The sequence below is a fragment of the Colius striatus genome, chromosome 8, assembly GCF_028858725.1.
Source record: "Colius striatus isolate bColStr4 chromosome 8, bColStr4.1.hap1, whole genome shotgun sequence".
Taxonomy (NCBI): domain Eukaryota; kingdom Metazoa; phylum Chordata; class Aves; order Coliiformes; family Coliidae; genus Colius; species Colius striatus.
In genome coordinates, this window is record NC_084766.1 from 13,211,072 (window position 1) to 13,227,772 (window position 16,701).

Consider the following 16,701-nt stretch of genomic DNA (forward strand, 5'->3'; position numbering starts at 1 on the left):
CTTTTAACGAGCAGCAAAATTCTCTTCAGGCTCTAGCCTATTCTTGCACGACAAAGAGCCATGATTTTACACTTCACCACCATCACCTCTGATCACATATTTCTTGGTAAAGGAAGACTGCCAGCATGGTGCATTTGCTGTAATGCCATCTTACCTTTGCTCTGCCCAGATAAGAGGATGTGTCCTTTCTCTACAGCAAGCAGGAAAGAAAGCAAGTGCAAGGAAAGAGAAAAAGCCTCTTTACGTGATATATAAGGACTGCCCAGAGTCATACATTTAAAAAACTCTGTATATTTTACTTTTACATAAAATCCTGCCCACATCATAGGTTAGAGTAAAAACAATTCACCTGATAAAGGCACCACACCAAACTGTTTAGTCCCTATATTGGAAGGGTTATGGAAGCCTCTGTTTGAATTCAGTGCTACTGTTGTGGAACGAAGTGACAGCAAGTTGGGAAATAAATGAGCACAATACTCTCTTCTAACCTCCTGGCACTGTGCCTTTTAACAGAGAAGAAAAAAGCGAAAAGGCAAAATGTCAGCTCCAAAACATTTTTCATGTTGTAAAATATAGTGTCCCCACTGAAATGCTCGATAAGAGACACACTGAGGGGGCTGATACTTCACTGAAAAAATAGTGAGTTATTGCAAAAAGGTCATGTGAACACATGTCTAATGCAGTGATGAAAAAAAAAACAACCCCTTAGGACAGAAAATTTGTACCTATGTCCTACAAATGTCATGTTAGCCCTTCAGACAAAAGTATCAGCAACACATGCTGAGCCATTAAGTTCAGGGATGCAAAACAGCTTTCACAAACAGCACAAGAGACTAAGAGGATTTGGATATTCCAGCACACCTCGCTAGTTTTCATCGAAGCCGACCATTCCCCTTCTGCTTCTATCGGTGCCTCAGAACGATCACTCTTTTCCCAGCAGAGCTTACTCATTTGCAAGATAAAAGGCAGACATTTCTGCACATGCCCATAATATCCTTCACCACTGGGGGCAGCTTTACATAAGACTGCATTCGCCGAAACCAAAGCAACAGTCGGACGGAGCTTTCAGAATGACAGTATGCAGAAGTGAGCAGAGCTTGTTCATTGCACGGGTTTATTCTACCTTCTGTGCTACAGAGCAGCTTCCTAGCCGGATCGGGTACTAAGTAAGGGAACTGCCGTGCTATGGAATACAGATGTGTGCATTCAGATAGCTAAACGGTGCTTGGAGGAATCGAACATGCTTTCCTATAAAGAGAAATTTTAAAAGCCAGGTTCCTAACTATAAAGATGCAAAAAGGTAATATCCATGAAGATCCTATTACCTAGGAAGAATTTGACATTTTGCTGCGAATGCTGTGTTGGGATTGATTTATTCTTGGAGTGTTCTGCATGGCTGGCAAAGAATAATGTTCCAAAATCGGTCCATCTCCCAAGGGGTCCAATTTTTCTTCCTGGGTGTCAGCGAGCCCTGACTCACTACAGTGCAGCTGACAGGGGCTGCCATGCTTGTGGCACACTAAGCAAAAAACAAAAGACCTAAGGACGACCTTTGAACAACACAAAGGATGGGTATGTTTTTCATGTTATTTTTTTAATGTATAGTTCATAGCCACTGCATTAGCCTGTGCTTTAATTACTCTGTAGACTTACCTTGATGTGATTTGTTACTACAGTTAAATTGCTTAGGGATTACACCTTTTACCCAACTGTTTTTCAGTATTTCTATAAAGGTATTCTTTAAAAGAATCTGAGTAAAGAAAACAATGTGAAAAGTACTTGAGTCAAGCTAGGGATTTTTAAATGCTTGTTGAAATAAAAGATTTTAGCATGATTGAAAGAAATGACTGATGTGTGGGGGGATAACTTTTCTAAGTTGTTTTTATTTCCAGGTTTCAATGTAATTAGGCTACTGAGCGGATCAGCTGTAGCTCTGGTAATAGCCCCTACTGTATTACTGACAATGCTTTCTTCTGCTGAACGAGGATGCCCTAAGGGCTGTAGGTGTGAAGGCAAAATGGTATACTGTGAATCTCAGAAATTGCAGGAGATTCCCTCAAGTATATCTGCTGGTTGTTTAGGTTTGTCCCTTCGATATAACAGCCTCCAAAAACTAAAATACAATCAATTTAAAGGTCTTAATCAACTCACCTGGCTCTATTTAGACCATAACCACATCAGCAATATTGACGAAAATGCTTTCAGTGGAATACGCAGACTAAAAGAGTTGATCTTGAGTTCCAACAGAATCTCCTATTTTCTTAATAATACCTTCAGACCTGTGACAAATCTCCGGAATTTGGATCTGTCATACAACCAGCTGCAGTCTCTGGGATCTGAACAGTTCAGGGGCTTAAGGAAGCTGCTGAGTTTACATTTGCGGTCCAATTCCCTAAGAACAATCCCTGTTCGAATATTTCAAGATTGTAGGAACCTTGAACTGTTGGACTTGGGTTATAATCGCATCCGAAGTTTAGCAAGGAATGTCTTTGCAGGCATGATCAGACTGAAAGAGCTTCATCTGGAGCACAATCAATTTTCTAAGCTCAACCTGGCACTTTTTCCGAGGCTAGTCAGCCTTCAAAACCTTTATTTACAGTGGAATAAAATCAGTGTGATAGGACAAACTATGTCCTGGACCTGGAGCTCATTACAAAGACTTGATTTATCTGGTAATGAAATAGAAGCTTTCAGTGGACCTAGTGTTTTTCAGTGTGTGCCCAATTTACAGCGCCTCAACCTGGATTCAAACAAGCTCACATTTATTGGTCAAGAAATTTTGGATTCTTGGATATCCCTCAATGACATCAGCCTTGCCGGGAATATATGGGAATGCAGCAGAAACATTTGCTCTCTGGTAAACTGGCTTAAAAGTTTTAAAGGGCTGAGGGAAAATACAATCATTTGTGCCAGCCCCAAAGAGCTGCAAGGGGTGAATGTTATTGATGCAGTGAAAAACTACAGCATCTGTGGCAAAAGTACCACGGAAAGGTTTGAATTAGCACGAGCTCTCCCAAAGCCAACGTTTAAACCAAAACTCACCAGGCCTAAACACGACAGCAAGCCCCCTCTGCCCCCAACTATTGGAGCCCCTGAATCGAGCTCCGAACCTGAGCATGACACAGAACAAATCTCCTTCCATAAAATCATAGCAGGCAGCGTGGCCCTTTTCTTGTCTGTGCTTGTGATCCTGCTGGTAATCTATGTGTCATGGAAGCGTTACCCAGCCAGTATGAAGCAGCTGCAGCAGCGCTCTCTCATGCGAAGGCACAGGAAAAAGAAAAGACAGTCGCTGAAGCAAATGACTCCAAGCACACAGGAATTTTATGTAGATTACAAACCTACCAACACTGAAACCAGCGAGATGCTGCTGAATGGAACGGGACCCTGCACGTATAACAAATCAGGCTCCAGGGAATGCGAGGTATGAACCATTGTGATAAAAGAGCTTTTAAAAGCTGGGAAATAGTGGTGCTTTATTGAACTCTAGGGACTATAAAGGGAACGTTTTTCTCACTTTTCTGGCACAGTACTTCCATGTCTCTTTTTTGTACATTCATAATACTGGTCATTTTACTCTCATACATAATCAACTCATTGAAATTTAAATACCGTAATCAATGTGAAGCCTGAGCTCTGCTTTAATACAATACCTATTGTACAAACCCTTTACTGATTTCATTAAAGTCTCTCTTGTTTTTAAATAGAAAACTTCTTTCATAAGTAAGCCACTGCACCTGCAGTGACTGTGCCTCTGTTTAGGGAGAAAAATGACAACAATAAAAAAACAAAACAAAACAAAACCAAAACCCCAAAATACAACCAATAAACTCAGCTTTCTGCCCTCCCTCTCTCCCCCAACCCCAGCTCTTGCTCTGAAACTCGCTTTTTGAACCAAGAACAAACTAAATCCCAGGTATCATAGCATCAAATGAATTTTGAGTTGTCTGAGGACAGAGATGGTGCAGGAACAGCTCTGAAAGAATGCTTGATTTCTGCCCAATACAAGATATAATAAAAAGCCACTGGAGAGCTAAAGCACTGTCTTGGGACATAAGGACCAAAAGCAAAGCAGGGGGCAACCTAGACTTAATAAATATTTTAGAATCAAAAAGTGCAACAGGATTTACTGTACTGCATTATAATACAGTGTTTCTAGGGCTGAAAACTGTTAATTAAAACCTGTTTATGTGAGTTCATACAAAAGGTACCAGTGTTTATCCCTTACATCCAATTGCCTTTCAGAAAGTAGTCAAAAGGCATTCATTAAATGAGGAGCAGAAATTCCTTATTGATGCAATTAGAGGAACTCAAATGTGCAGCAGCAAAAGCAAGACCACTTCCTGCACACATTTGTTTCAGTGCTCATTAGAAATTCTCTTTACAAGACTGTCAAAGACATTAATGTAGCAGAGGAAACCATTAAATCTGTCATTTTCTCCTATTTCTTTTTATTTGCTGGGCTGGGCTTGTTAGGGTTTTACTGATGTGTTTTGCACACTGTCCCTCTAAATAAAGCTTCATTACTTACAAAGCAAACAGTGTACATTTTAGAAATACAACTGTAAAGAGCTTTCAGAGAAAATTGGTTACTGATTGTCCTGAGAAGAGAATATCCAAAAATCCTTCAAGAAATCAGTGACAAATTATTCTTCTCTCTTAGGAAAACCCTAATGACATTACAAGAATTCACAGATATTAATTTTTAATGTATAGTCAGTCATCAGTGATTCTGGACAAAATACACATTTGTACCCACGAAATACAGATTCGTAACCTGGTTACTCCCTGCCCTCCTCCCAAAGTCATATATTTTTGTTGGTTGCAGAAGAATATAACATTCCCTCTATTTCCAAATAAATCATATCTCCTATTTCAATTATCAAGGAAGGGCCTGGGGGATGATTCATTCTTCCAAATAATGCACCAGCACCTATATAGAAGCAAGTCAGTAATTGAATTATCTCTATTTTGTAACTTGATTTGGCTTACTAAACTGCCTGTCCTCAATCACTTGGGAGGGAATGTTTCTACAAAGCAGTTTCACTGCAGCAGATTAAAAAAAACAAAACCTTAGCAAAGTGATCTCCTTAATTTTTACTGGGAAAAAAACCTAATTACAGCCAATCACCTTCAAACATGCTAGATACAATGAAAACAAAGCTAGAAAGTCTCTCTTAAAAAGAACTAATACACTTGAAGGGGTTGGGTTTGGTTTGGGTTTTTTCATATAATGAAACCATTCTCATTTTCAACATCTGTAGTGAGGAAATATCCAAGAGGAGAAGCTTGAGAATATACTGAACCCTGCAACACTGAGACCCCATTTTATTGAGTACAAAGAGGATCCCACACAATTAATAATGCAAGTGCTTGAGATGCTCTAGCAGCACTGAGCAGACTGTGATTTTTAATCTGAGTTGTACTATGGGATTCAGATTTCTACCAGTAGGTCTTGGTTATCTCTGTTTGAAGATTAGAGTTTCCTCTAAGCTTCATGTTCAAGACCATCTCTGTGCTTCTTTAGGCTTTAGTATCTGCAGAGATGGTTAATAATAGGCACAGCCAAATCAAGAAATATTTGACATAAAACATATATACATTCATATATACATACGTGTTTTTATATATGTGTATATATTTAAATAAGAGACATTTTTGCTATTTATATATTTTTAGGAGTGCTAACTACAATCAGAAAATAATTTCATACTATTAATTTAGAATTTTTGCTATTTGAAAATATTCAATACCTCTTTTAAAGCTTCTTAATGGTCTGTGATTGTGAATGAGTTGTGTATAACTGAGTTTGACTCTGCTTCTTTTTACGTTCCTTTAATACCTTGTTCTAACCACTTCAATACACATCAGGAACCAATCCAAAACCTCCTACAGAGCACAATATCTTTGAACAGTATTTAATTACGGGCATGGAAAAAAAGTAAAAACAAGGCCAATATGTCACTAATCATAGGTGGATACCAAAAACAATAGTGGAGATCCAGCATGTCTGTGTTCAAGCAGAGACATGCTCAGATCAACCAGTACATTTATTGTCTGAAAAACTATCAATTCACTTTTCATGATTTTCCAAGCACAGATGATTGTGTAATTGCTGCTGGAGTTATTGATAATGAAACCACTGTCTGATTGCACAAAAAAAGATGCCCAGTGTTAAGTCTTCGAATCTTCTAGCACAGCCTGAGGCCTGCGAGTGGAGTTAAACTTCACTCTAGTGGCTATGGCTTAGAAAACATTTTAAACCAGGTTTATAGCACGTTAGAACACATTACAAACCCCATGTTTTTATCTCTGAACTAAACTAAATATAGTCACTGTCAAATTAAGCACTATAAAAGTGACTTGGTTTGGGTGGCTAGGCTTTCCAGAGTCACAGAGTCTAATAATCTTGTAGGAAATGGCCTGGTTTCAGCTGAGCAACTTTCAGTCCCTGTGAAAGACTGCCCCTTTCCTGACTACTAAAGTGTTCAAGCCTCAAAGATTCTAGAGAAGAAACTTCTCCTTTGCTTCTCTCCAGTTTGGGCATCAGGTATCTAAAATTCTGATCCCATTTTGTCTTAGGTTTTTCACGTTTTGGTAAAAGTCTCCCACAAAACCTTCTGGGGCAATACTGGGTAACCCTCAGAGGATGCACAATAGCTATGATGGCTCTTATGAATCCCTAAGCCTTCATAGAAACATTTTAGGCAGAAACTTGAGGAAGTAGTTGTGGTTGAGTGACCTGCCTATTCCTTAATGGATCTGATGCTTCCTACATATTTGAAGTTTAGGAGAGCAATAATGCATTTTAGAAGTGCCTGGTTTGTTTTGTTGTGGATTTTGTTTTTCCAATCAACCTCTATTGTTTTTCCTGAGTCATATATGGTGCTTTTGAGCTACTATGCAAAGATAGGGGTTTTCAAGCTATAGACAAAGTGCAGTACTCTTCCATACCCATTTTCGTTGTGTCTACATTTATTTAAATAATTAGACAATATTAGGCTGAATCACAAAACAAGATTGTTTCATTTTATTGTAACACTCCAAAAACCTTAAAAGAAGTCAGGACTTCCTCTGCTAGCCACTACACAAACACCTTCCAACTATCTCTTTCATTAAGTGTCTACAAGGTATGTTGAGAAGACCGACAGAAGATGGAAAATAAACACAACAGATTTGAGGTAATTTGCTCAAGATCACACACGAGTTGAGTACTGGGAATATAATCCAGTCTCCACACATCAAGACAGTCTCCTAGTCAGTGACTACTTGGCCTCTCAACGACCTAACTCCTGGAATATTCATGTAGTATTTCAGAATAATAAACTGCATAGAATGCTCATCTTTGGGAAAAGAAAATAACTGATGTACTAAGCAAATTCAAGGAGACTGGTGATGTTCATTCACTGTGTTGAGATTACCTCCAGCAATTGCAGAGTAAGAGAATAACAATGAGAACAACTGGCTTGAGTATAACGAATGCAAGCTTCTCTGCTGGCTGGTAGGTTTTCATTACTCACTCTCTGCACTTAGTCATCACAGTTTAAGGTTTGGCAATACTCTTTTTTTATTATTATTATGAAATAGTGAACCTTGATATAAAATTCAATTGCAAAAAGAACATCAATGTACAATATTCCTGCAAACACAATTATAAATTTTCAGTTTGCTCTGTAAGCCACTCAACTCTAGATAAATATTCTGTCAGATGAATTTCTGTGGAACACTAGTGACATCCAGCGGGTATTTAGCTTAATCACAGGTGTCTATTGTCTACAGCCTTTCACACATAGATATGTTTGCTTTTTTACTTTGTATTCTTCTGTACCACATGGCAGTAGCATCAAATTCGTTCAGCATACTAAGTATTCAACTATAGCTCTGTATAGGAGTCATAACCTGAATGTAGTGAATAAGTGGAGAAGAGAATGTTAGCAACAAATGGTCTATCCAGCGTGTAAGTCACTACTGTCAGCAAAAGGCCATAATAAGCAAGGACAGGAGGTGTAACAAATATGTGGCCACTGATTTAGAACTTACTACTTATAAAACAGCACTACGTGAATTTAAGGTACTATCAACTCAGACTACAAATAACTCATTCAACTTCCTAACAGCAGAAGATATAATAAATGTTTTTTTCCACTTCTTTTTACAATAATGAGAGAAAGATATTATTAGGCTTTAAAAGGAAGGGCAGTCACCACCTGGGAACAAGTTAAAGTAATAGCTTCATGTCAAAAACACACAATGTACAATAAAGACAAGAAGCAAAAGATGAAAGATGAAATTCACAAGCAATATTGAATTCAAACAATGAGAAACTCATAGTGACATGAATTTATACAGCATATTTTCTTGGTCAAAGGTGGCTTGCAACAGCCTCTGGTATGTTTTTCAGTGAATACTTTAGGCCTCAGAGTGGTTCCATGCCAATGTTACTTGCAGTAATTTCAAACCACAGTGAATTATATAAAGCAATGGAATCGGGATTATAGCTTTGCTGGTAACAGACAGATTCCATTTCCCTTAAGGAGATGCACAAGAACTCATTTTACTCCACACTAGATGAAATACAGTTGTATTTCTAACTTTTTAAGTGTGTTTGGAGGTCATCTGTTAGCCTATGATATCTAGTCTTGATTTTTATTCCTAGCTAGCGTTCTAGAATGGGTGTTATCACAGTGGTACAGTATAGGATTTTTGATGTGACTCTCAGGGTTACAGCCAAACTTTTTCTTGGCATAACAGTGAATGGAACACAGTAAGGTACAGAAGTAGTAAAAACTGACTGAGTTCAACAGCTATGAACAGACCACCAAGGAGGTCATAAAGTAATAAAAAGAAGGTTATTGTAGACTCTGGGATGACTAGTTGTGACTCAATGACAAACATTTTATCTACCAGAGAAACTGCAAATCTCAATAAGCACAAACACTGTAAAAACAATAATGAAAAAAAAAAAAGATTTGCAAGTAGTGGGCAGTATCTTTCATTTGACCAATCCATCATGGAAATGACATCTCCCTACAGTTCTTATCTTGCTTGTATTGTTAGACTATCATAGCCATAGCATTAGCATTCTAATGTAGGAATGACTAAGAAGGGACAAAAAGGCAGTTAACCCCTATTTATTAACTTTTTCATTCTAAACAGCTTAATGAAACTGACAGAAATATTTTATATTCATGTGAAAAATCACAACTCTAAGATGTATTACTGAAATCCACCAAACTCTTTAACAAAACATTTAATTCTTACATTTTCTTACTGTTTCTCACAAAGTATTTTGCTTGCCAAGAAAAAAAAAATTAATGACTGGAGACATAATCTTGAAAAAAAAAAGAGTTCTCAAAAAAGCTCTCACATGTGTCTTAATCACTAAAACCATTCCTCTCCTATGTTCATGAGTGATTAAGATATCAAGCACGTGTCTCAAGCTTACACTTTTGACTGAATGTTTAATTTCTATTACTTAAACACTAGCAGCAGCATTGAGATCATGTAAGACTTCATAATTACAGTTCAGCATTACAAATTCTTGAAGTGTTTTGTGACAGCTGAACTCTATTAATACATCATAAACATATATTAAAATAAGACATACTAATTACTTATCAGCTTACACTCTAAACAAGGACAAAAATGCATTCCTAGGTTTATTGCTTCACCACACCATGGAGAAAATCATCTGTCCATTTCTGTGTGCAAATCCTTTTCTTCTTCAAACTAACATAACATTTAACTAGCTAGGTCTCTCAGGAATCTTATTGCTTAATGCTGAAAGACAAAAAACCTAAACACGTTGATATTGGCAGCAGCCTGCAGAAGTTGTCATCATTAATTCAGCCTTTAGCAGTTATTCTCACTTGAAATCCAACAGTTATTTCTATACTTGTCATATATTATCCCTGCACTATATCCCATAGTGTGATGTACTAACTATATGAACACTTTGCATTTTTATAGGTACTTCTGTTCATGTGCATAATTATACCGGGAGACAGAAAACAGGAAAGACTCAGGAAAGGGCCTTACAGTGGCTTACAGTGGTAATAAAAAGTTAGGGAGGGTCACTGAGCTTTTCCGGAAGTTAAATAACTGTTTTTAAAAGAGATAAAATCCCATTCTGAAGCAGAACTGAAGTGTGACATAAATGTTTGTGCATTTCTATAGAGTATTTTGTCATTTATTAAATTGCTACTATCTGCTTCTGAGCATCTTTAAACACCAAATCACAAAACTTTTTGAACTTTTTTCACACCACATGAGAGGGAGAAAATACCTTCTTACGATATAAGACACCTATTTATGAAGCTGTACAACTTAGTTGATATGAGAATAACTAAAATTTATTTCGTCCTACTACTTTGTTGTTTCTTGTATGATTATTTGCAACATCTGAAGGAATGATACAATACTTTTGCGCTTCATGAAAAGTCATAGGTTGTATCATTGGGACTAATATGTGCCCTTTATGAACAACTCAGTGAATGTTTTAATACCAGTTCTTTAACTATTCTCTATAATTACTGGTGCTGCAGGAACTCATCGTTCTGATTTTAAATCAGACACATTTTCCACTTCCTTGAAGGCTGAAAAACCAACAAATCAAAATAATGTAATGAGATTACCAATCCTATTCCTGGTTCATCTGTAACTGTGGTGAGAAAACACGCACAAAATGTTCAAAAGAACAAAACAAGATCTCCAATGGAAGCTGGGCATCCTAATTGCCTCTCTAATTCTTCCCTTCATTGCCCTCAAGATCAAAAGTAACTGTAGATGAATGAAGGGTTGAGACTGAACATTTGTTTTGCTGGAGTGTATATAATAAGCAATAATAATACATTAGTCATACAACCTCTGAGCCAGTGAAAATACAACTATCATAAATGGATTTATTAGTCAAAAAAATTAGACTTGCAAAGTGGAGTCAAACAAAAACCACTTTAAACTTAATTACTGTTTTGTTACTAATTTTCCCGTTTCTTATTGATTATCCTGTTTTAAAGCAGACTATAGGAAAGATTCTCAAAGCTGTAAAAGGGATTTAAAGCATTCAGATCCCACTCACTGCTTGAAACAGTTGAACACTTAACTTTTGTGACAGAAATTATCTCCTTTCCTCTTCTCCCCAGAATGTGAAATTTCAACAGGACAGTAAGGTCTACAAGTGCTCTGATCAGCTTCATGAAACTATTCTAATAAATTACCCTCCAGAGACTTTTACAAGTTTTCCTGCAAGTAAAAGGAAGCAGTTGCACCTTAATGATGTGCAGATGACGGAAGATATATCTTATTTACATTGGGTGGGATGGATATTGAAAAAGAGTATATACTGGGAAATTGCCTTCCAACCTACTGCAAAGGGAGTACTACTAATTCCCAGCACACAGTTGAAATGAACTAAACTCAGAAAATTGAATATGATTCAGTTCAAAAACAAATTACAGATTCTGAAATCTATGTTTTTAACCAGATGAGTTCATTTCCCACATTCCTCACTAATGGCTATCACAGTAATCTTGTACAAAACTATTTAGGCTAAACTTTTAGAAAAGGATCATCTTTTCCTCTTAAAAAAATTAAAAATAAATGAGTAACACCAAATAATCATTCCAGCTCATCAGAGTTTTGTTAGCAGTGCACTATTACTTGTGACACTTTCACATCACAGTATTAGTCTTAGAGCCATCTGCAATATGAGTCATATCCTCAGAACTGTGCAGGCTTCATTCTACATTGCTTCATACCAGACAGCTTCTGAAACATGCTGTACTATTCAGAATACATAAGCATTGCATATAACAGCAGTTTCCAATTCAAAAAAGTATTTCATGTGATATTACACCTGTGACTCACAGTCTCGTACACTTACTATCCACCTTCCCTCAAAGGAGTACAACAGATGGGGATGGAAACCTTGCAGTGGGAATTTTCCTAAGACTAACCATACCTATCACAAAAAGTTTCTAATTTGGGGAATAAATGTTTAGTTTTCCCTAGTTTCATTTATCTATAACAACTGTTTCCGGGCTATGCTACTGATACAAAATATGGGCCTGCTACAAAACCAAGCAGTATTGTTATAGTCAATAACTTGTCCTTCATTAAGAAACAGATTTACATCAAACATACATAATGCTGGAGAGCATATTTCTATTCATTCCTAGTGACACTGGCAATGCAGAAATAGTTTTTCGTATTTTTTTAGTGAATGAGCCACAACTGCAGAGAATAAGGGGGAAAAATTTCCAACAACCTACATCTGAATCCTGGATATTGAATCTCTATACCTTCCACATTTTGCATTAGTAACTTCCTATTTTTAAAATATATCGGTAAAAAATAAACTACTTTCCACAAGCAGCAATAAACTTTGTAAGGTAGTCTGCATATAATTGCCAGTAACCACCTTCTTTTCACTGAGAATTTGAACTTAAACAGTGTTTCTCTTACAGCTTAAGGAAGCCTACAGTACACAGCTATGGCATCTCTGCACTCTCCTTCTTTTTTATTAAATTTTGCATATGACCTTTCTTAGGAAAACCCTTGAAATCTTTTTGAGTGAAAAGTTATTGCCTATTAGGCTGAGCAGAAGGCAATAACATTGTAGGGGGGAAAGTGAGTGAGCGCCATACAGTTGTCCTTAATGTGCAGGTACTCAAGTCCAGCAGTATTCATGGAGGTTTCTTTTTATGAAAACTTTATAAAGCACAGCAACTTAAACAATTATGCACAACTCCTTGCTATAAAAAGGATACAGGTCTGTTTGTAGCCATAGTGTATAGAGGTAAGTTCTGATGTTTTAGGAATATCTCATAGCAGTATAAAATAATTTGAAATCGTAACAGATTGAATTCTCAAATCCAAAAGCATGCTGTCTTCAGATTGTAACAGTATCATAACGTAAAAACGCCTATATACCGCTAATAATAATGATATGCATTTTTCTCAGGCTACAGACCTACTGATACATATGCTTTAGCTTCATATATACACTGACATGGCAAATTCTAAATTTAACAAAGCCAATTTCTTTTAAAGCCTCATCACACTAATTACATCCATCAAGTGTGTAAAATACATTTTGTCAGCTAAGAATGGGGGATTTCAATTAAATCCAAATCCTTATTCAGCACTCTAAGCTGTTAATGGCTCAAGCTCATTAATGAGATGATGAAAAGAAAATGCTCCTACATACAGACTCAGTAGTGAGAATTTTTATCAGTACTCATTATTTTCACTTAAGTCATATTCGTAAGAAAGTGTCCCATATTTATGTCAACACTCAGAGATCAACAGAGAAGATACCAAAAACATCTTGTTTCTTTGTGAATGTGCTTGTATACGTATTTAGGGCCTGACAGTCACTTCCAAGAGATGATCATCTTGCTTAACCTAGAGAGCTCCCAGAACAGCCAATGGAACACACTAACCAGCTGTGATCTGCTGCCAGTTCAAACCTTAACACACCTTCTGTGCAGAGCATACTACAGCTATTTGATAACTTTCTGCGCAGTCCCAGCAACTCAATGAAAAAGTATTCTGAATTCTCAAATCTTTCCTCAGTCATCCAGCAGCATGGCTATCCAAAACAAATACAAAAGTTCACCTGTCAGGCACCAAAATGCTGCCTCAGAATCAAAACAGAAGAGTGTGTCTTTTAGGCTATATAGCAGATAAGACCCACAGTAGGGGAGAAGATACTGTTAGAATGGTATTTTAGGCAAACAATCCATTCTCCAGATAAGCAATGTTAACACTAATGGCAGACTGCACAGCATGCCTGGACTTAAACATTTTTAGAATGATTTTGGATAGATCCTCTATTTGAATTGGTTCAAAACAACAGTGGAAAGAGGTTTACAGAACTATGAGTGAACTACTACAGCAGAACAGGGGAGACAAGAAAGTCAGAGAATCATATCCCTGTTCTCTGAAATTGGCAAAGTTTGTTTTCATCTGGCAACACCAGGATTTATCAGTTCTCATCCTTGTAGACTGCAGGGTTTTCTGTATGTGCTTTTGACCTTAATGAAGGTTATCAAGGGGATTTCCCTATTGCACCCCTAGATCTGTCTTACTTCTGATAGAAAGAAAAAGTATCATTACTTTGATTTCTTTTTCAGACTTCTATTTCCCACTTTCTTTCCTCTGGTATGGGCTCTTCTCTTTTGATTCCTTTTTCCCAGAAATAAAAAGAGAATCCAAGGGCTACATGTAAGTGTACCAGATGCCCTCAAATTTCTACCAAGAACTGCCCTGCAAAGCCTTGTTTACAAACAAACTTGGCTTTAACAGCAATCAAGCTTTCAGCAACAAAGAAACATTGGAGACATTTTCACAACAGCTTTAAATTACTTCTCTCAGTAAAGCAGACTCACTGATCAAATAGCAAATGAGATACAATGAAGTGATTCATGCTCAAATACTAAGAAAAAAAGAAAAGAAAGCCGGTTTGAATATTTGTACCTTCTGGAGGAATCCTATCAATTTTAAGTGAAAATTAACATAATGTTCAAAAATTGTTGTGCATGAGAAAAAAAAAGTTATCTGAAATAAAAAGCCTTGCTGGAACAGTATGTTGATTAGTTACAAAGGACAGAATTTTTTGTATCAATGTTTTATTGGGGAACTACATGGATATGACAGACAGGATGTGTGCCTTAACTGCAAAAGAGAAAGCAGATTTGCCTAAGGATAATCCCACACTAGCTTAATTATTAATTAATCTCCCCCAAGTGCATTTTTCTTAGTACTTTAAAAGGCCTTTTCAAACTGAAGTCCTCTGTTTATCGATAGGATAGTTTTCAAGGCAGACAGCTATGCTGTGGTATATAGACAACATTTCTTCAGCTGATCTGGTTAATTAAAATGCATGGTGATAACAGGCTCTCTTAGAATTGCAGCTGAATAACCCATGATCCCATTTTTTTCCTCAATACCACAGAACACTTTGCGCTTATTTAATAGGACTGGATTTAATCAAAGATTTCCAATCTACACAAGGAGTCTTCCCCTTTTTAAAGGGCTCCAAATAAAACACTCATTTTCATAGTGATTCCTTCTGAATATCTGTAGCCTGTGCCCCTTAACTGCACTTTGATTCAATTTAATGATCATCTTATAATATTTAGTACCACTACTTCTTCCACATCTCTGCATTGCCAACAAAAAGAAAAAACAACAGTATCACCATGGTCTTTCCAGTATAAATCTGTAAGTCCAGTTTTGTTGAACAAATTCAGGAGAACATATTAACAGCTTTGATGGGGGAGGGTAACTGGAGTACTGCAGAAGCTGGTGGAAAACTTGTGCCAGGCAGGAGATGGAGCAGAACTGAAAGTGGAAATCCACCTGCTACGTGGCATTTGCTAACACACTGCAGTGGTGTTGCATGCTAACATTAAGTAAAAGAAGGAAGAAGGAGATTTGCAAAGGAATATTAACTTTGAAGATGTATAGACATTAATCTGCTTGGAAAATGGCCTGGAATAAAGGAATGCCTCAAAATCAACTACTCAAAACTAGCAGACATTTGATAATAAAAGCTCTTTCCTATTTCTATTTATACATTGTAAAAATCTGTGATAATCACAAGGCTCATTTAGTCAGTGATAGTAAAATATGTAGATATCTGAAATGAAACAACTTAATTTCCATTTCAGCTTTGACTGTATCTGACTCAGTTCCTTCACGTTTGACCAGTTGGCCATTCACCCATAGATAATGTAGATCATCTGTGACAGCGCTCTGAAATGACCCTCTGTTTCAAACATCTAACTCAAGATCTCTAGTCAAATACCTTGACTGGGTTGGCCTATGTATTTTTTCCAAGCAGTACTGGAAGTCTCCAGTAAGCTGACCAACTTCTGTATCCTTCAGAGAAAGAATACATTAAGGTCTCATCTGCTTTACATTCAGCTGTCTAATGAGCCTACTAATAAAGGACTGAAAAGAAGCTGTTCTCTAAACCATATTTTCCTCTCTAATGGATAAATTCAAGTAGACTTCCATGGTACAGCCTGCAAAAGGGCCCCTTACTGGCAAAACCATTCTGAATGGCTGTCCAGGGCAGTCCGATTATTGTCGCAAATACCTTTACATTCTTTTTATGCAACTGAAGCAACATAGATCAGGGCCATCCCTCTTCCACTGGTTTCATTCTATTTAAGAGTTTGTTTAATGGACAAAACAGTGCACTTTTCAGGGTCTTTAACAGCAGCTTTAGCTTAGGTTAATTATCAGCTCAGGTGTGTTAATTTTTAGGAAGTGCTATTTTTTTGAGAGTAGTAACACTGACTATAAAACAACAATATATAACAGCAATAGCCTTATGCTTTCCTGTTCTATTACTATTCCAGAAATCAAAGCTTCCAGAGCCTTTGGGAAAAAAGCCAATGGCCATTAACCTTTGCTTTATTTTAAGCTTTCTAAAATTTTGTTTAATTTCAGGCTTACAGCCTTCAGGGTGCAAAGCAGTAAATGCGTGGCACAAGCTAAAAAAGCTCCTTTCCTCAGACCCCTGGTCACTTCTTTCAGCCCTAATGCAAAATTTATTTCAAGGAGTTTGACATAGCTTTCCCTACCTACAGTAAATGTTTTTATTTCAAATATGTGAGGGAAAGAGATTTTCAAATCTTCATTAAGAATCCTATGAAATTTCCACTAACTTCACACCACAGATGCTGTCTG

The 16,701-nt window shown here is 37.0% G+C and overlaps 2 protein-coding genes across 2 annotated transcripts in view; one reads left to right on the forward strand and one right to left on the reverse strand.

Annotated features, from left to right (window-relative positions):
* CTNNA3 (catenin alpha 3) overlaps positions 1-16,701 on the reverse strand; it is a 493,584-nt gene that overhangs the window by 268,373 nt on the left and 208,510 nt on the right. The gene's annotated exons all lie outside the window — the stretch shown is intronic.
* The window catches only part of LRRTM3 (leucine rich repeat transmembrane neuronal 3), a 77,361-nt gene continuing 62,503 nt past the window's right edge, over positions 1,844-16,701 (forward strand). The window contains exon 1 of the mRNA XM_062001588.1: positions 1,844-3,424. Within this exon, the coding sequence (XP_061857572.1) occupies positions 1,844-3,424 (1,581 nt within the window). The remainder of the gene's footprint in view (positions 3,425-16,701) is intronic.